Source organism: Sminthopsis crassicaudata, chromosome 2 (genome assembly GCF_048593235.1).
Source record: "Sminthopsis crassicaudata isolate SCR6 chromosome 2, ASM4859323v1, whole genome shotgun sequence".
NCBI lineage: Eukaryota > Metazoa > Chordata > Mammalia > Dasyuromorphia > Dasyuridae > Sminthopsis > Sminthopsis crassicaudata.
In genome coordinates this window covers 391,486,489-391,513,749 of record NC_133618.1, presented here as the reverse complement: position 1 = coordinate 391,513,749, position 27,261 = coordinate 391,486,489, and the positions used below count along the sequence as shown (strand labels likewise).

Here is a 27,261-nt window from a genome sequence, read left to right as displayed (position 1 = left end):
AGCCTCTACAAATTTTTTTCTAACAAATTCTACATCATTTGCCATCATGTACACTATGTTCGAATCAAACAAGCCTATACATTAAATTTTTGAACATGCCATTTAATTTCCTGCTTCTGTCCCATATGCATTAAATGCTCTTGCCCCCTTCACCTTTAATACTTAAAGAATTCAAGCTCCTTTCAAGAGATGCCACTTGTCTTTTCTTAATTTCCCTCCAGTAACAAGTGCACGTCAAGATTACTTTATTCATTTGCTCAGAATACTTTATATTAATTTAAATAATATTTACTTTTTGCGTACATATAAGGAAATTCTTCTAGGACATTTTTATCCTTGTATTTCTATTGTTTGTACAGGTCTGGCACATAGTATATATTCAATAAAGATTGGTCGAATTAAACCTAATAAGAAAAAAAAGAAGGAAGGAAGGAAGGGAAGGAAGGGAGGGAGGGAAGGAAGGAAGGAAAGGAGGAAGGGAGAAAAGGAGGAAGGGAGGAAGGCAGCTTATTTTTATATATATTCTTAAAGAACCATATGACAAACCTTTATATGGTTACTGAATTTATACAATAAATGCAGTTCTTGGAATGTTCACTCAATTCATGGCATCTTATCCCCTAGTAAAGGATCTACAGTTTTGGAAATCAAAAGTTAGAAGACAGCTTATTCCTTCACACACCCTCCTTCCTGAATTGGAAAGGGAACTCCTTGGGTGCCATCTCAAAAGAAAAAGCAGTATGACAAAAAAGGGGGAAAGAAAGTCGTTGGAAAAATAAATCAGAACAAAAGTATAACAGACCAGAATAAACAAACTACAAACTCAAATCAAAGGACCTCTAAAAAAATCCCCTACCATCAACAGCTTGAAGTCAAACATTTCCTTTCTCAGAAAATGTGGTTTGAAATGGATGGTTGCATGAGATTTCGTTCCTTAATTTAACCATTAAAAACAAAAAGGGAAAATTTTCAAAAGACCAAAACAATAAGAAACATGTCTTTGATTTTCCCTGACAAATAACATGAGAAAGTGTAAGGAAGAATTTTTTAAGAAATTTTTAACTAGCATATGTACCACAACAGACCCAAAGATGGGACTCACACTCGATGTAAACAAAAAAGAAAAACAACAAGTTTATAAAATTTGGATGGTACAAAGTTATGTTAATTGTCCCAAATCAAGCAAAGTCGTAGTGGAAGCAACTTTTCTTTTTAGTTTTGAGTATTTTATTATTATTTATATATTAAAAAAAAAAAGATGCATCTGTCCTCTTTCACAAGTCCCTTTAAAAAGATTTCTTTGTTGTTCTGACAATTCCCCCTGTATGCAGATTTTAAAAAATTGTTTGTTTCCTTGGCATTTTGTGGATTTTTTGGAAATTTAAAAAAATGGAATAGAGCCCCAAATGAAACTTTTCCAGTTGTGGAGTTTGGCAGTTTTATTATTGTTATTGTTTTTGTTGTTGTTTGGGGTGTCATAAGCACAAGGAAATACAGCCAAATGCTCTTTCCACTCATAAATTAAGTTAGGAGGATAAGACAAAATGGGTCCATGATTTAGGCATAAAAAATGAAATCATAAATAAATTAGAGGAACATAGGATTGTTTACCTCTCAGACTTGTGGAGAAGGAAGGAATTTGTGACCAAAGGAGAATTAGAGATCATTATTGATCAAAAAATAGAAAATTTTGATTACATCAAATTAAAAAGCTTTTGTACAAACAAAACTAATGCAAACAAGATTAGAAGGGAAGTAACAAATTGGAAAAATATTTTTATAGTTAAAGGTTCTGATAAAGGCCTCATCTCCAAAATATACAGAGAATTGACTCTAATTTATAAGAAATCAAGCCATTCTCCAATTGATAAATGGTCAAAGGATATAAACAGATAATTTTCAGATAATGAAATTGAAACTATTTCCACTAATATGAAAGACTGTACCAAATCACTATTGATCAGAGAAATGCAAATTAAGACAACTCTGAGATACCACTACACACCTGTCAGATTGGCTAAAATGACAGAAACAAATAATGATGAATGTTGGAGGAGATGTGGAAAAACTGGGACACTGATACATTTTTGGTGGATCTGTGAATGGATCCAACCATTCTGGAGTGCAATCTGGAATTATACCCAAAAAGTTATCAAACTGTGCATACCCTTTGATCCAGCAGTGCTACTACTGGGCTTATATGCCAAGGAAATACGAAAGAAGGGAAAGGGATCCACATGTGCCAAAATGTTTGTGGCAGCTCTTTTTGTAGTGGCCAGAAACTGGAAAATGAATGGATGTCCAGCAATTGGAGAATGGTTGGGTAAATTATGGTAAATTAATGTTATGGAATATCATTGCTCTGTAAGAAATAACCAGTAAGATGAACACAGAGAGACTTGAAGAGACTTACATCATCTGATGCTGAGTGAAATGAGCAGAATTAGGAGATCATTATACACTTCAACAACAATACTGTATGAGGATGTATTCTGATGGAAGTGGATATCTTCAACATAGAGAAGAGCTAATACAATTCCAATTGATCAATGATGGACAGAATCAGCTGTATCCAGAAAAGGAACACTGGGAAATGAGTGTAAACTGTCAGCATTTTTTGTTTTTCTGCCCAGATTATTTTTACCTTCCGAATCCAATTCTTCCTTTGCAACAACAACAAAATTCGGTTCTGCACATATATATTGTACCTAGGATACAGTATAACATATTTAATATGTATGGGAATGCCTGGTGGATGGAAGGAGGGGAAAATTCGGAACAGAAGGGAGTACAAGGGATAATGTTGTAAAAAATTATCTATGCATATGTACTGTCAAAAAAAATTATAATTATAAAATTAATTAAAAAATAAAATAAATCAAGTTAAGAGGGAAAAAGTTGAAAAATACTTTGTATCTACAGCATTATCTATAAATGGAAGTAACTTTCTAATTTCTGAGTTTATTTACTCACTTATTTAAAAAAAAAAGCTTCTTGAGTACTTAATATGCATAAAGAATAATCGGTAGAAATTATAATTAGTCACAGATCTAGACCTGAAGAAGTTCATTGTTTAATATATATGATAAAGATTAAACATAGAACAAAAGAACAAGGGAGAGCACAAAAGGTGCTATGTCCACAATGGGAATTCAATGGAAGAAAACACCACAGTAAAGTGGAGGAATATGGGAAGGCTTCCTAAGAGAGATGCTTTTTGAACTGAGCAGTGAGTAGATATGGAAATTTGCCATAGTGTAGGAAATTCTAGGTCTGGAGTGAGGAAGAACCAAGTCCAAATCTGGTCTCAGATACTTACTAACAAAAAGACCCTAGGCAAGTTACTTAATCATTGTCTCTCAGTTCTGTAAATTGGGGATGATAATAAGAGTACCTATATCCTAAGGTTGTGGTGGGGATAAAATACTGTATTTGTGAAGAGCTCTGCAAATCGTTTTTTGTTCTTTTTATTAATTTTATAATTATAAAATTTTTGACAGTACATATGCACGAGTAGGTTTTGTTTTTTTTTTTTTTTTTTTTTTCAACATTATCTCTTGTATCCATTTTTCCAAATTTTCTCCTCCCTCTACTCCCTCTCCTAGATGACAGGCAATCCCACACATATTAAATGTGCTACAGTATAACCTAGATACAATATATGTGGGTAATTCCAATTTTCTAGTTGTATGTTAAGAATTGGATTCCAAAGGTATAGATAACCTGGGTAGAAAGTCAGAAGTGCAAACATTTTACACTCCTTTCCCAGTGTTCCTTCTATGGGTGTAGCTGTTTCTGTCCATCATTGATCAACTGGAAGCAAATTGGATCTTCTTTATGTTGAAGATATCCACTTCCATCAGAATATATCTTCATACAATATTGTTGTTGAAGTATATCTTCTGGTTCTGCTCATTTCACTCAGCATCAGTTGATATAAGTCTCTCCAAACCTCTCTGTATTCATCCTGCAGGTCATTTCTTACAGAGCAATAATATTCCATAATATTCATATACCATAATTTACCCAACCATTGATGGACATCGATTCATCTTCCAGTTTCTAGCCACTACAAAAAGAGCTGCCACAAACATTTTGGCACATACAGGTCCCTTTCTCCTCTTTAATATTTCTTTGGGATATAAGCCCAGTAGTAGCACTGCTGGATCAAAGGTATGCACAGTTTGATAACTTTTTGGGCATAGTTCCAAATTGCTCTCCAGAATGGCTGGATTCTTTCACAGCTCCACCAACAATGTATTAGTGTCCCAGTTTTCCCACATCCCCTCCAACATTCATCATTATTTGTTCCTGTCATCTTAGCCAATCTGACAGGTGTGTAGTGGTATCTCTGAGTTGTCTTAATTTGCATTTCTCTGATCAATAGTGATTTGGAACATGCTTTCATATGCATGGATATAGTTTCAATTTCATCATCTGAAAATTGTTCATATCCTTTAACTATTTATCAATTGGAGAATGGTTTGATTTCTTATAAATTAGAGTCAATTCTCTATATATTTTGGAAATGAGGCCTTTGTCAGAACCTTTAACTGTAAAGATGTTTTCCCAATTTGTTACTTCCCTTCTAATCTTGTTTACATTAGTTTTGTTTATACAAAAGCTTTTTAATTTGACATAATCAAAATCTTCTATTTGGTGATCAATAATGATCTCTAGTTCTCCTTTGGTCATACATTACTTCCTCCTCCACAGGTCTGAGAGGCAGACTATCCTCTGTTCCTCTAATTTATTTATGATTTCGTTCTTTATGCCTGAATCATGGACCCATTTTGATCTTATCTTAGTATGTGGTGTTAAGTGTGGGTCCATGCCTAGTTTCTGCCATATTAATTTCCAGTTTTCCCAGCAGTTTTTGTCAAATAATGAATTCTTATCCCAAAAGTTGGGATCTTTGGGTTTATCAAACACTAGATTGCTATTTTTATTCACTATCTTGCCCTGTGAATCTAATCTATTCCACTGCTCTATTTCTTAGCCAATACCAAATGGTTTTGGTGACTGCTGCTTTATAATATAGTTCTAGATCAGGTACAGCTAGGCCACCTTCATTTGATTTTTTTTCATTAATTCCCTTGAAATTCTCGACCTTTTGTTCTTCCATATGAATTTTGTTGTTATTTTTTCTACGTCATTAAAATAGTTTCTTGGGAGTCTGATTGGTATAGCACTAAATAAATAGATTAGTTTAGGGAGTATTGTTGTCTTGATTATATTCACTCGCCCTATCCAAGAGCACTTAATGTCTTTCCAATTATTTAAATCTGACTTTATTTTTGTGGCAAGTTTTTGTAATTTTGCTCATATAATTCCTGAATTTTTTTTGGTAGATATATTCCCAAATATTTTATACTATCGACTGTTACTCTGCCATACTGATTTCCAGTTTTCCTAACAGTTTTCTTTCAAATAATGAATTGTTATCCCAAATGTTGGTATCTTTGAGTTTGTCAAACACTACATTGCTATAGTTGTACCCTATTTTGTCCTGTGTACCTAATCTGTTCCACTGATCGACTAGTCTATTTCTTAGCCAATATCAAATGGTTTTGGTGACTGCTGCTTTATAATATAGCTTTAAATTGGGTACAGCTAGATCACCTTGATCTGACTTTTTTTTCATTAATTCCCTTGAAATTCTCAACCTTTTCTTCTTCCATATGAGTTTTGTTGTTATTTTTTCTAGGTCATTGAAATAGTTTCTTGGGAGTCTGATTGATATAGCACTAAATAGATTGGGGAGTATTGTCATCTTTATTATATTCACTTGGCCTATCCATGAGCACTGAATTTCTTTCAAATTATTTAAATCTGACTTTATTTTTGTGGCAAGTGTTTTGTAATTTTGCTCATATAATTCCTGACTTTCCTTTGATAGATGGGATTCCCAAATATTTTGTACTCTCAACAGTTTTGAATGGAATTTCTCTTTGTATCACTTGCTGTTGCATTTTGTTGGTGATGTATAAAAATACTAAGGATTTATGTGGATTTATTTTGTATCCCAGCTGTTAGGATTACAAGGTGAGAACTCAGGTTTTCTGGACAGTTCTCTGGCTCAGAATTCACACCTTTGGTTGGGGCCTTTGAAGGGAGTTTACACCTTTGATTAAAAGAAGTTTGCACCTTTAAGAAGCCTGAGTTAAAGAAGCCTTTAAGCCCCTGAGTTCTCACATGCCCCTTAAAAAGGAGCAAGTTCATTGGTTGAAGTATTTTCTCACAAGCCCGGTTGAGTTCTCACTACAATCTCTGCAAGGATAAAAGAGACAACATTGGGCCTGGAGAGGGAGTCTACTCTAGGTCAGAGTTGGGAGGGCTCTCTACAGGAAGAAGTCTGGCCGGGACATTGAGTAGAGACAGCAGATCTCCTCCAAGAGAGCGATTGGCAGTTTCTGGAAACAACAGGACATTACACTTTGGCATCCACAACGTGGGCCAAGGACTTTTGCTTATCCTGACAAGGACTGATTCGAAGCCTATCAGAGGAGCTAGCCCGGATCTTCACATGAGAAAAGTAGCAATTCTTGAGAAACCCTAAGGCTAGAGAGCCTTAAGAGTAGCACAGATAATGTTGGCTGCCAGAGAAGTTCTAAGGCTACCTGACTTTGCTAGGGTCACAAACAATACTGGCCAATAGTACTAATTTAATATTGATTGTGTTGGTCAGTAAGCAATCTATTAGCATATCAACCTAATCTTTGTTTCTCTTTCCTAAAAAATTTCTATAAGATTCTAACTCTTCATGAGTCCTGGGGGGATTTTCTGGCAAAAATACTGTAGTGATTTGCCATTTCCTTCACCAGCTCATTTTATAAATGAGGAAACGGTGGAAAATAGGACTAAGTGGCTTGGCCAGGGTCACATAAGTAGTAAGTGTCTGAGGTCGGATTTAGATCTCAAACTTTATCCATTGGGTAGCATCACACATGTGTGTGTACTTATAAAATACAGAGAAACTAAATTTGAAAAATGCACTCTATATTCAAATTAGCAAAGATTTAGCAAATATCAAGTGCTACTTGGGAGAGATACTTGGGCTTGGCACTGGGAAAAATACAAGGTATACACCAAAAGAATTCTCATTCTTATAGAGCTATAGTATAGAAGGTGGGTAAGCCACATATACAAATAAGTAGGAATTAAAAGTACTTGATAAATACATGAGAGAGATGAAAAGCAGCATAAGAAATTTGAGGTAGGAAAGGTAGTTAGTGACTAGAGGAAGCTGGCAAAGTCGAAGCTAGGATTTCTGGCTTCTGGTCCTGTAATGAGCTGTTGAGGAGTTCAGAGAGATTAATCCACAAGATTGTTGAGGGACTTACCCTGAAAAACCACTCTATTGGGAAGTGGGGAGGAAGAGATCCTCCCTCCCTTTGGATAAAACACTAAGATTGCTGCTAGGAAAGAGCAGAAAAGTTGGGCTTAAGGTAAGCTCAAAAGGTCGATTTTTCATACCTTCTTAAACAACCTTGATTACTAGAAGCTAATACCAGTAGTTCCTACTTGTTGAAGGTATATTCTTTAAACTTTGAAGCTCTGAGGAAAGCCCAGCCAACCTATACTAAACTTATAATTATATAATATTCTTCACTCACAAGAATCTTGGGAAGCATGTAAATTATACTAATAGTTTTCCTAATATTAAACCAGTCCTGCATTCCTGGTATAAATCCTACTTGATCATAGTGTATTATCCTGGGGATGATTTTCTGAAGTCTTTTTGCTAATATCTTATTTAAGATTTTAGCATCAATATTCATGAAGGAGATTGGTCTGTACTTTTCTTTCTCAGTTTTCAACCTACCTGGTTTAGGTATCAGTATCATGTCTGTGTCATAAAAGGAGTGTGCTAGGACTCCTTCATCCCCTATTTTTTCAAATAGTTTATATAACATTGGGGCTAATTGTTCTTTAAATGTTTGGTAGAACTCACATGTAAATCCATCTGGTCCTGGGGATTTTTTCCTGGGAAGTTGATTAATAGCTTGTTCTATTTCTTTTTTCTGAAATGGGACTATTTAAGCAGTTTACCTCCTTCTCTGTTAATCTAGGAAGGCTATATTTTTGGAGGTAGTCATCCATTTCACTTAAGTTATCAAATTTATTGGTATAAAGTTGGGCAATATAACTCCTTATTATTGCTCTAATTTCCTCTTCATTGGTGGAAAGTTCCCCCTTTTCATTTTTTAAGACTAACAATTTGATTTTCCTCTTTCCTTTTTCTGATCAGAATTACCAAAGGTTTATCTATTTTATTGGCTTTTTCATAAAACCAACTCTTAGTTTTAATTTAATAGTTTTTTGTTTTGTTTTTTTACTTTCAGTATTATTATTGATTTCTCCTTTTAATTTTAGAATTTCAAATTTAGTTTTTGGTTGGGAGTTTTTAATTTGGTCTTTTTCTAGCTTTTTAAGTTGCAGGCCCAAATCATTGCTCTTCTCTTTCTCTATTTTATTCAAGTAAGCCTCTAAAGAGATAAAATTTCCCCTTATTACCGCTTTAGCTGCATCCCAAAATTTTGATATGTCTCATCGTTGTCATTATCTTGGGTGAAATTATTGTTTCTATAATTTGCTGTTTCACCCAGTCATTCTTTAAGATGAGATTATTTAGTTTCCAATTATTTTTTGGTCTATTTACCCCTAACTTCTTGCTGAATGTAGTTTTTATTGCATTGTGATCTGAGAAAAAGGCATTTACTATTTCTGCCTTCCTGCATTTAATTTTGAGATCTTTATGTCCCAATACATGGTCAATTTTTGTATAGGTTCCATGAACTGCTTAGAAGAAAGTATACTCCTTTCTATCACCATTCAGTTTTCTCCAAAGATCTATCATGCCTAGTTTTTCTAATGTTCTATTTACCTCTTTAATTTCTTTCTTATTTCTTTTGTGGTTTGATTTATCTAAATCTGAGAGTGCAAGGTTGAGATCTCCCACTATTATAGTTTTGCTGTCTATTTCTTCTTGCAACTCTCAACTTCTCCTTTAGGAAGTTAGATGCTATACCACTTGGTTTAGTATTGATGTGGCTTCATTGTCTATGCTACCTTTTAGAAGGATATAGTTTCCTTCCTTATCTCTTTTAATTAGATCAATTTCTGCTTTTGCTTGATCTGAGATAAGGATGGCTACCCCTGCTTTTTTGGCTTCACCTGAAGCATAATATATTCTGCTCGAACCTTTTACCTTTACTCTGTATGTATATCCCTACTCTAAGTGTGTTTCCTGTAAATAACATATTGTAGGATTCTGACTTTTGATCCATTCTGCTATCCGTCTCCGTTTGATGGGAGCGTTCATCCCATTCACATTTACAGTTAAAATGACTAATTCTGTATTTCCTGCCATCATATCCCCTGATTATGCTTTTTTTCCCTTGTCCCCCCCAGAACTCCTTCCCCAGTATTTAATTTATGGACCCCACTTGTGACGCGCAGCCCTCCCTTTTTAGTATCCCTTCCCCCTCCTTTTAAGTCCCTTTTCCTTTCTTGTATCCTTCCCTTATTCCTCTTTTCCTTTTCCTCTCACCCATTATAATGAGGTGAGAGAAAATTCTCTGAAAAACAAATATGTCAATTATTTCCTCTTTCAGCCTACTGTGATGAGAGTAAGATTCACACAATGTTTCTCCCCTTCTCTAAATTCCCTCAGATGTGGTAGGTTTTCTATGCCTCTTCCTGTGATGTAGTTTCCCTCTTTTTATCTCTCCTTTCCCTTTTTCTGATACTATCCCCTTCCCTTTACTACTTCCCTTTTTTTATGTTATATCAGTAAAATCAAATTATCCATGTGGACTTTCTGTATATCCACAACAAAGATACAGTTCTCAAGAGTTCTTTTTACCTTTTTCTGCTTCTCTTGAGTCTTGTAGATGTAGATCAAATTTTTTGTTTAATTCTGCTTTTTTTTCTTAGAAACAAATGGAATTCCTCTGTTTCATTAAATGACCATCTTCTTCCAGGGAAGAAAATGCTAAACTTAGGTGGGTAGTTTATTCTTGGTTATAATTCTTGTTCTTTTGCCTTTCGGAATATCAGGTTCAGGCCCTTCGATCCTTTAATGTGGAAGCAGCCAGATCTTGTGTGACCCTTATTGTGGCACCTGGATATTTGAATTGTTTTTTCCCAGCTGCTTGCAATATTTTTTCCTTAGTTTGGTAGTCCTGCATCTTAGCCACAATGTTCCGTGGAGTTCTTTTTTTAGGGTCTTTTTCAAAAGGTGTTCGATGAATTCTTTCAACGCCTATTTTCCCTTCTGTTTCTATTATCTCTGGACAGTTCTCTTTGATGATTTCCTGTAAAATAGAATCTAGGCTCTTTTTTTCATAAAAATTTTCGGGAAGCCCAATGATCCTCAAGATTATCTCTCCTAGATCTATTTTCCAGGTCTATAGATTTTCCCACTAAATATTTGACGTTATTCTCTAGCTTTTCATTTTTTTTTTGTTTTGTTTGACTGATTCTTGGTTTCTCAAGGAATCATTCATTTCTATTTGTTCAGTCCTGATTTTTAATGAGTTATTTTCTTCATTCACATTTTTTAGTTCTTTTTGTATATGTCCAATTGAGTTTTTAAATGAATTATTTTGCTGTTGAATTTTTTTTCCAATTCACTTTTTTTTTTTTTTTAAGTGAGTTATTTTCTTTTTCCAAATTACAAATCCTACTTTCTTGGGAATTTTTTATCTTTTCCAACTCAGAAATTCTACTTTCCTGTGATTTTTTTAACCTTTTATAATTTACAAATTTTGTTTCCCTGCACCTCCTGTGAATTCTTTATTTTTTCCAACTCAAATTTCAGGACGTTGTTATTCTCTATCATAGCTTCTCTTTCCTTTCCCCATTTTTCTTCAAACTCTCTTACCTTTTTAATAGTCTCTTCTAAGAGAGAGTTATGTGATGGGGGGCAGGTATCAGTCCCCTTTAGGGTGTTATCTGGAGACTGTCTACTGTTAGTCTCCTTGGGGTTGGATACCTGCTCTTTCTCTGTACAGAAGGTGTCAATCATTCTCTTCAGCTGTGAATGACTTTGCTATTCTCAGTAATACATTGATCCAAGACTATTCTGAAGGACTTATGATGAAAAATGCTATCCATACCAAGAGAAAGAACTGAATCTGAATGGATTCTAGCTTCACATAATTTTTTTACAAACAGGATACTTGGGAGAACTGACCTCATTATATGATTAATAGAAACAATAGGAACAAGATGGCCTCATTTTAGCAATTACCAAGAAGAAGCTGGTTTAGGGTTCACTTCAATAAGGTAGAATGGTAGAGAGGTTGACTGAAGTCACAGGATGAAGGGTCTTGAAGAGACAGGATTAGAAGCTTTATACTTGATTCAGCAGATCACTGGGAGCCATTGACAGTTTTGAAAAACTTTATCATTATGAGTGTGGCCAGCTTCATTCACTCAATAAACATTTATTAAGCACTATTATGTGCTAGACACTATGCTAAACAATGGGCATACAGAAAGAGGCAAAAATCAGTCCTGCCCTCAAAGAGCTTACAGACTAAAAAGTGAGACAAGATGTAAACAAACACATCCAAACAAGCTACATATGGAAAAACAGGAATTAATTAACAGAGAAAAGGAATTAATTAACAGAGAAACAAGAGGAGCCTTGAAACACTTTCTTTTTCTCTGACTTTGGGGGGGAATGCTAAGCTTTCCTCTGAGAGACCTGTCCCAGGAGACCCTGAAACTCTCTCTCTCTTTGAAACTCCTTCAAGGAAACTATCTCCTAGTCTCCTTGAAGGAGAGGGAGGGAGGGAGGGAAGGAGAGATAAGAGAGATAGAGAGAGGGAGAGGGAGAGGGGGTAGGTAGGGAGGAAGAGGGAGAGGGAGAGGGGGGAAAGGGGGGGAAGTGGGAGAAAGGGAGTGAAAGGGAGAGGGGGAGAGGGAGAGAGAGAGAGAAGGAAAGGGGGAGAGAGGGGGAGGGAGGGAGAGAGGGAGAGAAAGAGAGAGAGAGAGAAAGACAGATAGAGACAGAGACAGAGACAGAGACAGAGACAGAGATTGATTCAGGGTTCTCATGTCAAAAGGAGGTACTAATAAAAGCTTCCTGTAAAAAGTGAAATTTTATTTGGTACTCAAAGGAAGCCAGGAAAATCAGTAGGTGGAGTTGAGGAGGAAAAAGCCTTGATGGGAACTCAGTTTTCTCAGACTGTCTTTAAAGAACACTCAACATTTCAATATAAAATCTTGTCATTGTCTCCATCTTGTCTTTATTTTCCCCTTCTCCCTCTGAGCTATAAAAGTCATGTCCCTCCAAAAGCAAGTTGCTCAGTCACTTAGTTGTGGTTGGTTTGACCCTGTGAGCTATTTCACATAAATAAATGGCAAATCTCTATTATCTGTGATGGATGTCTTATCATGATTGTGCCATGTTGCTGACTACAATGCTTTCCCAAATTTATGTCATATTTATCACTTCTGATGCCTTTATTTTTATATCAATACTTGATAGACAGATAATACAGATAAGATATCAATATAGATAATATCCTAGATTTCAACAAAAAATGGCCTACCCTATGTTCCCCAAATCCAAATCCACACTCTTTTTATCAACTCTTTATTTTTTCATCTTTGCTAACACTAGCCAATCATGCCCCTCTTATTGTCATCCACTGAAATCCTTCCTTTCTTTCAGGGCCCAGCTCAGGTGCCACCTATGCTGTGTATCCTCATTTGACTCTGCACAGAGAAAGCTCTCTCCTTCCTCAAATTTCCTGTGGCTCTTTGCCTGGACCTTTCCTTTGCACTTATCACACTCCTCCTTGTGGCACTGTTACTTGTTTTAGGCAAACTGCAATTTCTTTCAGGGAAGAGTTTGTGGCAGATCTTTGTCCCCTGGGAGCCTAACACAGTCTCTTATATCAGATATGTGAATTCAATGAAATGAATATCTCCTCATTAGCAAACTCATTCTATCCATGCTTACCTAAAATTATTCTGCAATTTATAGTCTGAAAGTTGCCCATGGCACTGAATTAAGGGATTGGAACAGAGTCAATATTTGGCAAAAGTGGAATCTGAGTCCAGGTATTCATGAATTTAAGCCTGGTTCTCCATCTACTATATTACATTGTTTCTTACACCCAGTAGTTGGATACAGCAGACACAAGAAATATTATCTAAACAGAGTAAAACTTTCTTTGAGGAAATAAGCATAATTAGATCCACAGTGTAACAGAGAAGAATTCCATTCCTTCTTTGAACATGTTAATATATTCCTTTAAAAAACAAAACAAAACATAGAAATCACTCAAGATATCTTGGGGTTTAACAGCTAGATTTTTTTCTTATCTCAGACCAAACCCCAATTGGTCATTATAAATATAAATTGCAATTGGTTCTCTTTTGGCTAAAAACCCTGAGGGTCTTCCCCTCCCAGAATGAATTTTTTTGATACTAAGAGAGGCAATTCTTTGCCTCAATTCTTACCTAGTCTTAATCACAGTGTGGATTCTCTCAGTAGGAACCCTCAGGCATTCTGGGTTTTCATGATGACATTTATTTTCCTTAGTCTTTGGTTTTCTTTGTAATCCCAATTATTTTATTTATTGCATTTGACAACTGAAAAGTAGTTGACAGGCTTTATCATACTAGCCTAGAGGTCTATATCATGTCCTAAATGAGCAACAAAATAGGAGTCAAAAATCTGGATATGGAGAAAAATTAAATATGGTTTTCCTCAAAGAACCCTTCATGTCTGAAGACCTGTGGGAAGCTCTCCCTTTCAGAGGTAATTGTCCTAAAAGGACTATTTACTTTAAAACCACTTTGTAAAATTCCACTTTTAAGTCTGGGACTTTGTCGATGGGCAAGGAAATAACTCACTCTTCTGATCTGGAAAGCAGTTTGTCACGGAGTTGGATTTCATCTTCATGGAAGGGGGAGAGGAAGGGGAATTACTGTAGTATCCAATAAATCCATGCTCTGGCCAGGCCCTGGTGGCTTCCTTTCCATCTGGCATCCCTGCGAGGCCTTCAGGGGTTCTTCCTGCTTCACCAGGGTCTGGCCCAAACCACTAGCCAACACCCCATGGTGACTTTTTCTCTATGACCACAGGCATTTTCACACGAACCAGATTTACTTAGCTCCTAAAATCTCCGATTTCCAAAGACCAAGCTGAAGATTCCGGCATGTATAGGAACCTCTCCCCCCCAAAAAAATACATTATCATTTGTAAAGATAGCTGAGAAATGTGCTAAGGAAAAGGCTAAGGGGTAAAGAGGAATAGAAGGTCAATGTATGATCTGCCTTGGATCAGGTGGAATGAAGTAATTTTATTCTGTTAAAATTGGGCTTTGAATAATAAGCATTTGCCCTGCATGCTTCATCAAAATCACTCTGTGGTTGACAGTCTGGCCCTATGTGTTTAATGCAATGTTTAAAAGATGCTCCAAAATAACAGCAGCAGACAAGGTAACAGAGATAAAGAGTTGGCAAGAGGTGAAGGATCAAAATAGGTCCCCAACCCCTGGCCCTATTCAGTTAAACTTTTAATTTTGTTTAATTTGGACCCAGATTAACTCATTGTCTCTTCAGGATTGACCTCAGCCACCAGGTCCTGCAAAAGAAACAGAATTCAAGGGGCAACCAAGTGATCTCTGGCCCCTCTCTGCAGCAGTGGCCAGCTCTCTTGGGAAAGAATGGGCAGCTTGGCATCTCTGGCAGCAATAGCTCAGCTGAGGATGTCTGTCTAGGCTGGGACAATAGGCCAAAAAGGAGACATAGAGGTCGCCTTGAGAAAAGAACCAGCCTACCAACCTACTTACAAACACTGTAGAAGTAGGCCCAATAAAGCCCACTCTCTGCCACTGGTACTACAAGCAAGTAACTTTTTGCTGTAAAAGCTGGACTCAAGACCCATGTTTTCCTCCTAACTCCACCCATATCATTTTGGAGAAGTCACTCCTCTTGTTGGTATTTCAGCATCCTTGGCTGAAAGTTTGACAGAACAATTCCTTCCTTTAGCTGATGTTTGAAAACCTGAAGCCAACTAGAATGAGCCATAAACACTGAGGTGAAGTAACAATGAGCCACTGTGGATGGCACATATGAGACAGATAATAAACATAGCCTTATGCTAAGGAACCAGGAGAACTAATATGAAACTATTCTCAACACACCTACTCTTTATAGGATCATAATATTTAAATCTGGAAGGCCCTGAAAGAATCAATTAGCCCTGCTCCCTAATTTCAGACATGAGGAAACTGAGGCTCAGAAATCTGCCCAGGATCTGTAATTCTTAGATACTTATATTCATTCATTTTCTTCTGATTCTGTTCCTTTCACCCCAGAATTATCTAGAATGAAATTCTCTAGTTTTACAGTTGAAGATATACTAAAAAAGGTAATTATAGCAAGAATAATATTAATTACATTAAAGTCAGCAAAGTACATACATTGTCTCATTTGATTCTCTAAATCACCTTGTAAGATACATGCTCTATTGCTATCTCCATTTTTAAAAATGAAAAGATTGAGACTCAAGTTAGTCTACTGCACAAAGTAAATGTATCAGATGGAAATTCAACCTAGTTCTTCTTAATTCCTAGTTAATTAGGAATTCTCTTCATTACAACATGAATTTTATTCTTTTACTACTATTCCTTTGCTTTTATTCCTTTAATGCTATTCATACTTGTATTACAAGCCATTTCCTGGAAAATGAAAATAGTAAAGTGTAATAATATAAATTAACATAAGGTTTCAATCAAAGACTTGAAAATAACAGCAATTCTTTCACTTGTTAACTCCAAATCAATCCCACTACTTTAGTTTGCTTTTCCACGTACCTTTTAGCCCATCTTTCTCCCCTTCAACGTTCTCCAACGTTCAATGCCATGTTCTAAAGGAACAACTTATTATTAGAATAAGCTAAGGGGCAATGTAGACAGAGTATTAGAGCTAGTCAGGAAAACTCATCTTTATGAGTTCAAATCAGGTCTCAGGCACTTTGTGACCCTAGGCAAGTTACTTAACTTTGCCTTAGTTTCCTCATCTGTCAAATGAGCTGCAGAAGGAAATGACAAATAATTCCAGTGTCTTTGCCAAGAAAAACCCAAATGGAATCATAAAGATTGGACACATCCTAAAGTTAAATAACAAAAATCAGAATAAGACTTTCTTATGCATGGCCTTCTTTTAATTTATGTCATATTTTACCATATCAATATGGCAAAAACTGATTTCTTTAGTAATAATACAGCTAACATTTATACACTGTACAACATGAGCCAAACACTGCAATTATTCTCTCATTTGTTCCTCACAACAACCATTGGAGATACATGTTATTTTTTATGCCTGTTTTCCAAAGGAGGAAACTGAGGCAAACGAACACTAAGCAACATGACCAGGATCACAGAGCCAGTAAGCAGAGTCTGAACCTAGGTTTTTCTACCTCTAGGGTAAAGACTTGATCTCCTACACCAGTCGCTTATCATATTTTATGATTTAAAGTTCATCCCAGAAACAGCCAAAATGCACTTATAATTGTTATGTTCCTTCTGAGGTTTCAAACAAAACCAATTCCATACTTGGTATTTGGAAAGCAGTGTGTGTATGTGTGTATGTATGTGCACACACATGAGCATCTATATGTGGGCTCCTTTTCTCCCCTAAAGCCTTATTTTCCTAAGCATACTTCTAGTTAAACATCTCTCTTTTTTTTAATTAAAACTTTTTTCAAAATATACACATAGGTAATTTTCAACATTCACCCTTGCAAAACCTTGCATTACAATTTTTTCTTCCCTTCCCCATACCCTTTCTTCCCTAGATGGCAAGTAATCTAATATATATTAAACATGTAAATTCTCCTATACATATTTCCACAATTATCATGTTGCACAAGAAAAATCAGATCAAAAAGGAAAAAAACGAAAATGAAAACAAAATACAAGCAAACAACAAACAAAAAAAAAAGTGAAAATACTATGTTGTGATGCGATTAAACATGCATTAAAACCCCTTCTAAAGCTAAAGGAAATGAGCTTTGGAAAGTGCTTCAAGAGATTCCTTTTCAAAATACACAATTCTAAATTTATTTTCCTTTGAACCACAAGTTTAATAAGCATAGGACAAATACTCCCAGTAATGAGGAAAGTCAATATGGCATGTTTTCCAGTAGAACACCAACACTGAGACTGAAAGTTAGGAAGGAAGTAAATCATTAGGGAGAAAGACATAAGTTGTAGGCATGATAACTCTGGCATATCCCAGGATGCGTCTTAGCTTTAGAAAACTGGAAACACATGCATAGTCCCCTCATCTCTAGACTCCTAGATCTTGGGCAATACCAAAATGGAAAGCAACAATATTATAGTTTATAAAGAAAGAAAGCCCCAAAAGAAGCCCCTAAAAAAGAATTCTTGAAAAATTACTCTTAATTGAAAAATAGTCCTCAGGCATCAGCTTTCATTTTATGCATTCTCTCATGGATTTCAACTTTCAAGGTATTAAAAATGATGCTGGAAACTAAAAGGCTGTGATTTTTAATCCCAGGTCTGCCTCTCACTCATATTGTGGCCTTTTATCTCTCACCTGTATTTTTTGTTCTAAAAATTTCCACAAATATCTGGATCAAACAAGATAAAATTTAACAGAGACAAATTTAAAGTCCTATACTTCAGTTCCATAAAGTTAACTGCACAAAAACACATTTACATCAGACTTGTCACATAATGTACTAGCTGTTGTAACCTCAATATAAAGGGCATGCAACATTTCACATTTGTGGGACTGAAGGCGATTTGTTGTTCAGTAGAATCCAACTTGGGGTGGCTCTTGGCAGAAATTCTAGAGTGCTTTTTCGTTTTTTCTTTACCTCATTTTATAAAAGAATAATTAAGGCTTACAACTAGCAATGTCTAAAGCCACATTTGAACTTACAAAGATGTATCTTCTTGACATCAGACCCATCTCACCTAGCTGCCTTTGGTGTATCAGACATTAAATTCTGAGTAAGACAACTTGGACTCATACATTAAACTTCTCTTTTTTTTCCCCCTTAGGCTGGGGTTAAGTGACTTGCCCAGGGTCACAGAGCTAGGAAGTATTAAGTGTCTGAGACCAGATTTGAACTTGGGTCCTCCTGAATTCAAGGCTGATGCTCTATCCACTGCGCCACCTAGCTGCCCCAGTTTCCTTCTTTGTAAAAAGGAGATCAATCTATCAACAAGCATTGCTGAAATTCCTCCTGTTAGGAAAAGAAATAAAGCAGTCCCTGATCTCAATGAGATTACATTTCTATAGTAAGACAATAATGCTCACTCACATTACCTAATCTGAAGGCATATTTAAGGAGTCCATATACCTCAAATTAATATGTACATGTGAATTGCTATTACTACTAAGCTGGATCTAAGAAAGAAATGGATGTGGAAACAAAACCAAAAATGAGGAAGTGGGGGGGGGGGAGGAGAGAGAAGGGGAGAAGGGAAGCTATCTTTAAGCTCCAAATGAACTATGTAATGAAATCGAACATGAACAAAATCCCAAGATGTGAAGGATACAGTTCCACATCATCCTGTGCCCCTGTCAGACCATAACTAGAAGATTATGCTCACTTTTGGGGTGCCCATTTCAGGAAGGATACAGAAAGGCTCGTGAGCTGACAATGGGAAATCGTATTATAAGAAGATGTTCTAAAGGAAAATAAAAATAGTGGCCTTGAAGAAGTTGGGACATGATAGCAATCTTGAAATGTCTTTGCCTGTTCTAGAACTTAATTGTTTCTCCTTCATTTTCAAAGAGGACCATGACATCAGGGAAATGATAACATGACATTCAAGTGAGTTAGATTGAAGCTGGGCAAGGTCACCTGCCTCACGTTTCCCTCTAGAGCCATCTAGGTCGAGTGGCCAGATATGTCTCAGGACGCCTGGAGATGGCCCTGGATGCAGAGGGAGCCCTTGGACTTTTTAAGCTAAGGTGTCCACCAGGTCACTACGTCCATTAGTAATTACGGCTAGGGAGCAACTGAGGGGAAGAATCTCTTCTTTCACTTGTTAAGTCCAAAAAATCTAAAATAAACAGATAAATGAATATATGAATCTGGAAGGGGAAGACCCCCAGGTTTCTGACCAAAGGAGAAATGAATGTTCTTTAACTCAATCTGAATCAATCAGAATTCAAACAATAACCAAATGGAGTTTGATCTGGGATCTATTATTGGTAGCCAGTGAGAATGCAGCCTGGGAAATCTAGCCAGTAAACTCCTTGAGATAATTTGAGAAGTTTCAGAGATGCAAAAGAGGAAAAAAAAATGCTTTTAAGAGCATCTGTAAGTAAGGATATAATAGGGGAAGGAAGAAGGATATAATAGGGAAAGTGAGAAACATAACTAAGTGAATAATCAATGCTGACTGACAATAATGATCTTCTACTATTTAATCCAGGACAAGTAATTTAACTTGTCCAAGCTTCATTTGCTTACTCTCCTTTAGGGATGTTGGACAGAACAGAAAGGGAGGGGAAAGAGGGGGAAAGACAAAGGGGAGAGTTCATAGTAATTTAAAAAAAAAAAAATGCCAAACAATGAGAACTTTCATTCCTGAAAGGCAGCAAGCACAAAGATTACTCCCATTTTGTAGATGAGAAAATAAGGCTCAGAAACATTAAATGAGTGGCTCAAGATTACAGATTTGAAGGTTAGTAATTCAACAAGCTTTTATTGAATAATGAATTAATTAAGTATCAAAACCAGGATTTATATCCAGGTCTCTCCAGATTCCAAGACCAGTGATCTTCTCACAGTACCATACTGCAAGCAGAGGCAGGAAAACAGAAGGGATGTGGTGGAACAATTGCTTCTAAGACCTTTTCATTATATAAAATTTCTAATGATCCCATGTTCAACTGAATACATGAATGACACAAAAACTCAAGGAAAGAGAAAAATGAAAAGCAATGGGGGAAAACCCCAGATAAACAATAATATGGTTCAGAAATATTCTTTAAAAGTAACAAAACTAGCTTGGACAGGTTTCAAGGAAACAATTAAAATCATAGCTGCAGCTTGAAATTATATAACTGCCATGATCCTTGGCCCATGGACAAGGACAAACTGACTACAATCCACAGGGTAGAAAGGAGGAAAAGTTTCAAAAAAGTAACTACCTGACAAATTTTATTCATCAAAATTCACATCAAGTATTCTTTTTTTTTATTCCTGACATTCATGAGGACAATTTAATAATAAGGAAATCTGATACAAACTCTGAGCCTTCTGTTGACCATGGACTTCCCTTCAGGCTCCATTTCTCTAGGTTCTCCCAATTGTTTAATTGGACAGAGAACTCTTCTAGCAGCTGGTTCTTCTTCTTTCTCCTCCAGCTGTTCTCAGCTGGCCCAAAGATCTCTTTAATACCTAATAGCCATGCAATGGTTATTCCTTGTAAGTACTTGGCTGCTTTGTCTACCTGAAACTTCTCCCTTTCTTGGGTACACTCCTCCTTATGCAAGTGCAATGTTTTGAAACTAAAATCTAAACCCATTTTTCAATTCTAAAAATTCCTTCCTGGAGACTGAAAGGAATAAATACAAAATGATTATCAAAAAGCATCTGTAATTATTTTGTGCCCAGTTCTTCAGGATTCTTTGGCCATTTCCTTTTAGGGAGGAGAGTGGTAGGGAGAAAAGGCAGGATTCCCCCTAGTAACTTGCAGATCTCTTTCCTAATTATTCCTGAACATGTAATCCAGACCAGAAGAGCTGCTTGTCTTTGAACCCTCCCTATTGCTTCTCACTGAGCACACAGGGCTTTTCCTGCTTTTAAATTCAAACACATGGAAATCATTATGGCAACACTTACATACTCTTTCCAGGAGGTAAAGTCAAGCATTTTACAGAAATCTCAACACCAGCTCATTCTCCCTCAGTAGGATATCAGATTATCCTCACGAAGGAACTAAATCTCTGCAGCATGAGTCCTAGTCAAACACAAAAGCCATTTTGTCCACTAGGCTGTCAGAAAGGCAACCGGATAATTGAGAAATTGCTCAATGTGATTTGCATTATCTGGTCTCCTAAACTCCTTGTGTCTCTCCAGTGTATTTCATTCTAGCCAAAGGAGGGCTGGGAAAAAGAAGATCCTAAGGTCTTCTGGGATACATTCTCATAGCATTAAAGGCATGAAAAATAGAAACCCAAGTAATGAAAAACAGGTTGTATGCATAGAATCATAGACAATAATCCTGGAGAAGACCTTGAAGTTTATCTAGTTCAAACACTATCATTTTAGAAATAAAAAAAAAAAAAAAAAAAGAAGGCACACAGCATTTAGATGACTTATCCAGGATCATACAACAAGAAGTTGTATACAACAAGCAGAGGCAGGATTTGAATTCCAAGTTCAGTTCTCTATTCATTAAGCCATTTGCCTATCCCTACAGTAACTAGATATTTGCCCAACAATGATCCACTGCATCTAATCGATTGATATCTCACTGGATACTCACAAGGTTGGAAGGTCAGACAGGCCAGGTGTTAATATTTCCATTTGACAGAAGAAGACACCAAGGCAGAATAATTAAACAACTCAATGTCATGTGGCTCGTTGTTGGAAAGCCAAATCTAGAATCCAGGTTTTTTGATTCTTAATCCAGGACCGTCTACTTTCCCTTTTGAATTTTGAAGGGAGAAGTCATAATGGTTTGTCACCTTGTAGAAGTCTTTTCAATGTTCAATGAAGACTAAACAACTCATGTCCTTCTTCCCATCAAGTTTCAGTTACTTACACACACACACACACACACACACACACACACACACACACACACACACACACACACACACACACACACATTTTATACACACACACTTTTACCATTCAACATGAATACTGTAACTAAGTAGACACAACTAAGAAAAAAATTGAACATTCAAAGAGAGATGAGACCACATAAATCAGTTAAAAACTTACTTTGCCAAATGGTTCATGAGTAACTGTAACATTTGCCGGTTTTTCTCAGGAAGCCGATGAACAAGGGCATGGATTTCTGAGACTCGAGATTCTTGATTCTCCAGTTCTGTGGAAAGGGTGTAAAAGAGCATTGTCAAAGTGGAATTAGTCTTGGTGACAGAGGGTGATTTGCCCAGGGTCATACAATTGATAAGTGTTTAAAGTGAGATTTGAACTCAGGGAGCCGAGTCTCCCTAACTCTGTGTACTAATGGCGCCATCTACCTGTCCGAAGGAAGGGTCTTGGTTAGGAAAGTCTTTACGATCCTTTTGTAAAACAGGAAGGCCTCACAGCATAACAGAGTAACAGGATGGATGAATGTGAACTCAAGTCAGAGCAATGAAAAATAATGGAACAGAAAGTAGTTCTCCCTCACCACTGAAGGGGACAAACGAAACAGAAACGAACTCTCTCATGTGGCTACTTAGTTTTAAGGACATGAGGAACTTTATGCAGTGGGATATATGGTAAACAAACTAGTATGTCATATATCAAAATATCACCTCAACACAACCTTAGTGCAAATGTTCAATTATCTTCAAAACAAGGGCAACAAACAGCTTGGTGTAACTAAGGCAATAGAAATTATAAATTCAATTTCCCTCCCCCAATCTTGGTTTTAATGCTGATTCTACCATCTTTTTTCAAGCCCATCAGTATTCTTCTCTATCAAGGATTGGCAATTTGTGTGGTAGAAAAAATTCCAAATTTAATTAGGAGGGAGGGATAGAAGTTTCAATCCAGAGTGACTCTAGGGAAAATCATATAACTCCTGTTTTTTTAATTTGTAAAAGGAGGATGAAATTATGTGCATTCCCTCCTTTACTGTGATACAAAAAACCACTTTTAAGTATTAAGGCATTAATAGAGTGAATTATTATTATTAAATAGGGAAAAGTCATTTACTATGCCCTGAGTTATCAGGCTATTTATAGGGAGGAATCAATCAAAGAATGGTTGCTTAGAATTCCTCTAAGAAAGGTCCAATGCAATTTCATTTTTACTCCCAATTCATTTCTTTCTATCTATCTTTTTCTTTTTCTTTTCAACAAACAGTTCATAGCAGATGAGATGTCCAAGGATTTTTCTTCATGATTCTCTCGCAATAAAGACAACACAGAACAAGGATCAAAGTCCAAATACAAAATACCTGTTATTTCATCAGCATAGGAATTCAGCCCACTGCAACAAATCACAACCTATCTATAACTTCCAGTCAAGCATTTATTAAGTACCTACTATGTGCTGAGCATTATGCTAAATACTGGGAAAAGAAAAAAAAAAGGTAAAAGGAGGCACTCACAATCTAAGGGAGGATAGCTAATATGGAAATGTTTTATGTGGCTCCACATGTATAATGGGCATCATATTGCATGCCTTCTTAGTGGAGAAGAGAAGAGGTAAAAGGTGGAAGAAAATTTGCAACTCAAAACAAAAAAATAAAAATTAAAAATTAAATTAATTTTTTAAAATTAAAAATTAAAAAATTAAACAAAAATCAATCTAATTGAAGTGACAATAAGCAGGCACAATGTAAGCTTGCTCCTTGAGAGGGTTTTTGTTCTTGAACAGTGCCTGGCATATAATAAATTACTTACTGATGGATATGATATGGGAATGTTGCCTGAAACTGAGTTAAATGACTTGCCCTTGGTTACACAGCTACTATCTGAATGCAGGTCTCCATTACTCCAAATCTGGGCCTACATCTATCATTTCATGATGCCTCAAAATAGTGAAGCAATAAAAGAAAGACAATTGTCAATGACAACCCCTCAGTGAAGGAAAGAGAATGGATACCCCTAAAAGCTGACAGGAGGTATAATAATCAATGAATTTTAAAACCAGAGAGTTGTACAAGTTGCTGGTGTAACTATGCTGAAGATTCAGGCCAGAGTTTCATCTGATATAGAATCTGAAGATTCTCTTTCAGGCATACCACTCACTCACTCCACGGAGCCAGATTCCAGTGTACTAGGAATGGCTTGCACCTAATCCCCATGTACTTTTTATACCAGTAACATGACGCTAGGGACCTTGATGGGACATCCAAAGAATGATCATAAGCTGTGAATGGAAGATCTGATGCAAAGAGATCTATGAAGTTATATAATGGGTGTCATATTTATGGAAAAGCATCTTATGCTCAATCTGTGTAATGTGCAATGTCTGACTCATTCTGTAAAGTGCTACTTTGGCTGGAAAAACCCAAGTCATTAAAACTTTAGTAACTAGAATTTGCAATCAAATCTTTGTGTCTCTTCTCCTACAGCAGCATCTTTAACTCTGAGTGTGTATACCACAGACTTATTAACATCTATGTGGGATAGTGAAGAAGGGGTTAGATATTCAATTTTAAATATTATGTTTTCTTCAAAAATCAAAGAAAAAATTCCTGCTTTTCTCTACCTCCTCAAAATTGTACAAAAATCAAACTTACTCTGTTTTATAATACAGTTTTAGATCTGGTACAGCTAGGCCACCTTCATTAGTTTTTCTCTTCATTAATTCATTTGAAATTCTTGACCTTTTGTTCTTCCAGATGAATTTTGTGAATTTTTTTTATTTTTTCTAGTTCAGTAAGATTGTTTCTTGGGAGTCTCATTGGTGTAGCACTAAATAAATTGATTAGTTTGGGGAGTATTGTCATCTATACTATATTTGCTCGACCTATCCATGAGCACTTGATATTTTTCCAATTGTTTAGATATGACTTTATTTGTGTGGAAAGTGTTTTGCTTATATAGTTCTGATTTGCCCTTGTCAGATAAATTCCCAAATATTTGATATTGTCAACAGTTATTTTAAATAGAATTTCTCTTTGTATCTCTTGCTGTTGGATTTTGTTAGTGATGTATAAGAATGCTGATGATTTATGTGGATTTATTTTGTATCCTGCAACTTTGATAAAGTTGTGGATTATTTCGAATAGCTTTTTATTGATTCTATGGGGTTTTCTAAGTATACTATGATATCACCTGCAGAAAGTGATAATTTGGTTTCCTCATTACCTACTCTAATTCATTTAATCTTTTATTCTTTTCTTATTGCCAAGGCTAGCATTTCTAATATAATAATGAATAATAATGATGATAGTGGGCAACTTTGTTTCATCCCTTTTCTTAATGGGAATGGTTCCAGTTTATCCCTATTACATATGATGCTTACTGAAGGTTTTAAATAGATGTTACTATTTTAAGGAAAAATCCATTTATTTCTATACTCTCTGTTTTTAATAGGAATGGATGTTGGATTTTATCAAATGCTTTTTCTGCATTTATTGAGAGAATCATATGATTTTTGTTGATTTGGTTATTGATATACTCAATTATGCTAATAGTTTTCCTAATATTGAACCAGCCCTGCATTCCTGGTATTAAATCCTACTTGGTAATGGTATATTATCCTGGGGATGATTTTCTGTAATCTCTTTGCTAATATTTTATTTAAGATTTTCATATCAATATTCATTAGGGAGATTGGCTTATAATTTTCTTTCTCTGTTTTCATCTTACCTGGTTTAGGTATCATGACTGTGTCATAAAAGAAATTTGGTTGGACTCCTTTGTTCCCTATTTTTTCAAATAGTTTATATAGCATTGGAGTTCATTGTTCTTTAAATGCTTGGTAGAATTCCCTTGTAAATCCATCTGGCCCTGGAGCAAAACTACAAAATACTTTCCAAAGTTTCCAAGAAATTCAAAGGAATTAATGAAGAGAAAAGGAAATGAAGGTGGCCTAGTTGTACCAGACCCAAAACTGTATTATCATCAAAGCCATCTGATATTGGCTAAGAAATAGAGAAGTTGATCAGTGGAAAAGGTTAGGGTCACAGAACAAAATAGCCAATGAGTGTAACAATATAGTATTTGACAAACCCAAAGACCCTACCTTTTGGGATAAGAATTCACTATTTGACAAAACTGCTTGGAAAATTGAAAACTAGTACGACAGAAAGCAGGCACATACTCATACTGTATACCAAGATAAGGTCAAAATGGGTTCATTATCTAGACATAAAGAATGGTACTATAAACAAGTTAGAAGAACACCGAATAGTTTACCTCTCAGATTTGTGGAGGAGGAAGGAGTTTGTGACCAAAGAAAAACTACAGACCATTATTGATAACAAAACAGTAATTCTGATTATACAAATTTTGACTGTACAAATTTTTGTACAAACTAATGCAGACAAGATTAGAAGGGAAGCAATAAACTGGGGGAAAAAATTACACTCAAGGGTTCTGAAAAAGGCCTCATTTCTAAAATATATAGAGAATGGACTCAAAATTATAAAAATTCAAGCCATTTTCCAATTTATAAATGGTCAAAGGACATGAACAATTTTCAGATGAAGAAATTGAAACTATTGGTAGCCACCATGAAAAGGTGTTCCAAATCACTACTGACCAGAGAAATGTAAATTAAGACAACTCTGAGATACCACTACACACCTGTCAGATTGGCTACAATGACAGGGAAAGAAAATGTGGAATGTTGGAGGGGATGTGGGAAAACTGGGACACTGATACATTGTTGGTGGAGTTATGAACGAATCCAACCATTCTGGAGAGCAATTTGGAACTATGCTCAAAAAGTTATCAAACTGTGCATACCCTTTGGCCCAACAGTATTACTACTGGGCTTATATCCCAAAGAGATCTTAAAGAAGGGAAAGGGATCCATATGTACAAAAATGTTTGTGGCAGCCCTCTTTGTAGTGGCAAGAAACGGGAAAACTGAGTAAATTTGTCCCTCAATTGGAGAATGGCTGAATAAATTATGATATATGAATATTATGGAATATTATTGTTCTATGAGAAACAACCAGTAAGATGATTTCAGGATAGCCTGGGGAGACTTACAGGAGCTGACGTTAAGCGAAATAAGCAGAACTTAGAGATCATTATACATGGCAACAACAAGACTATACGTCTATCAATTCTTATGGACGTGGCTCTCTTCAATATTGAGAAGATTCAAACCAGTTCCACTTGTGCAGTGACAAATAGAGATATCTATAGCTAGAGAGATCTATGGAAAATGAGTGTGGAACACAACATAGCATTCTCACTCTCCCTATTGTTATTTGCTTGTATTTTGTTTTCTTTCTCAGTTTTTCTTTTTCTTCCTTCTTGATCTGATTTTCTTTCGCAACAAGATAACTGTATAAAAAGGTATACATATACTGGATCTAACCTGTATTTCAACATATTTAACATGTATTGGACTACCTGCCAGCGAGG

At 35.9% G+C, this 27,261-nt stretch overlaps 1 protein-coding gene across 2 annotated transcripts in view; it reads right to left on the bottom strand.

Moving 5' to 3' along the window:
• The window catches only part of ARHGAP26 (Rho GTPase activating protein 26), a 542,258-nt gene that overhangs the window by 181,329 nt on the left and 333,668 nt on the right, over window positions 1–27,261 (bottom strand). For both annotated transcript variants that reach the window (XM_074291699.1, XM_074291700.1), the window contains one exon: window positions 21,977–22,082. In XM_074291699.1, coding sequence (XP_074147800.1) covers window positions 21,977–22,082 — 106 coding nt within the window. The remainder of the gene's footprint in view (window positions 1–21,976; window positions 22,083–27,261) is intronic.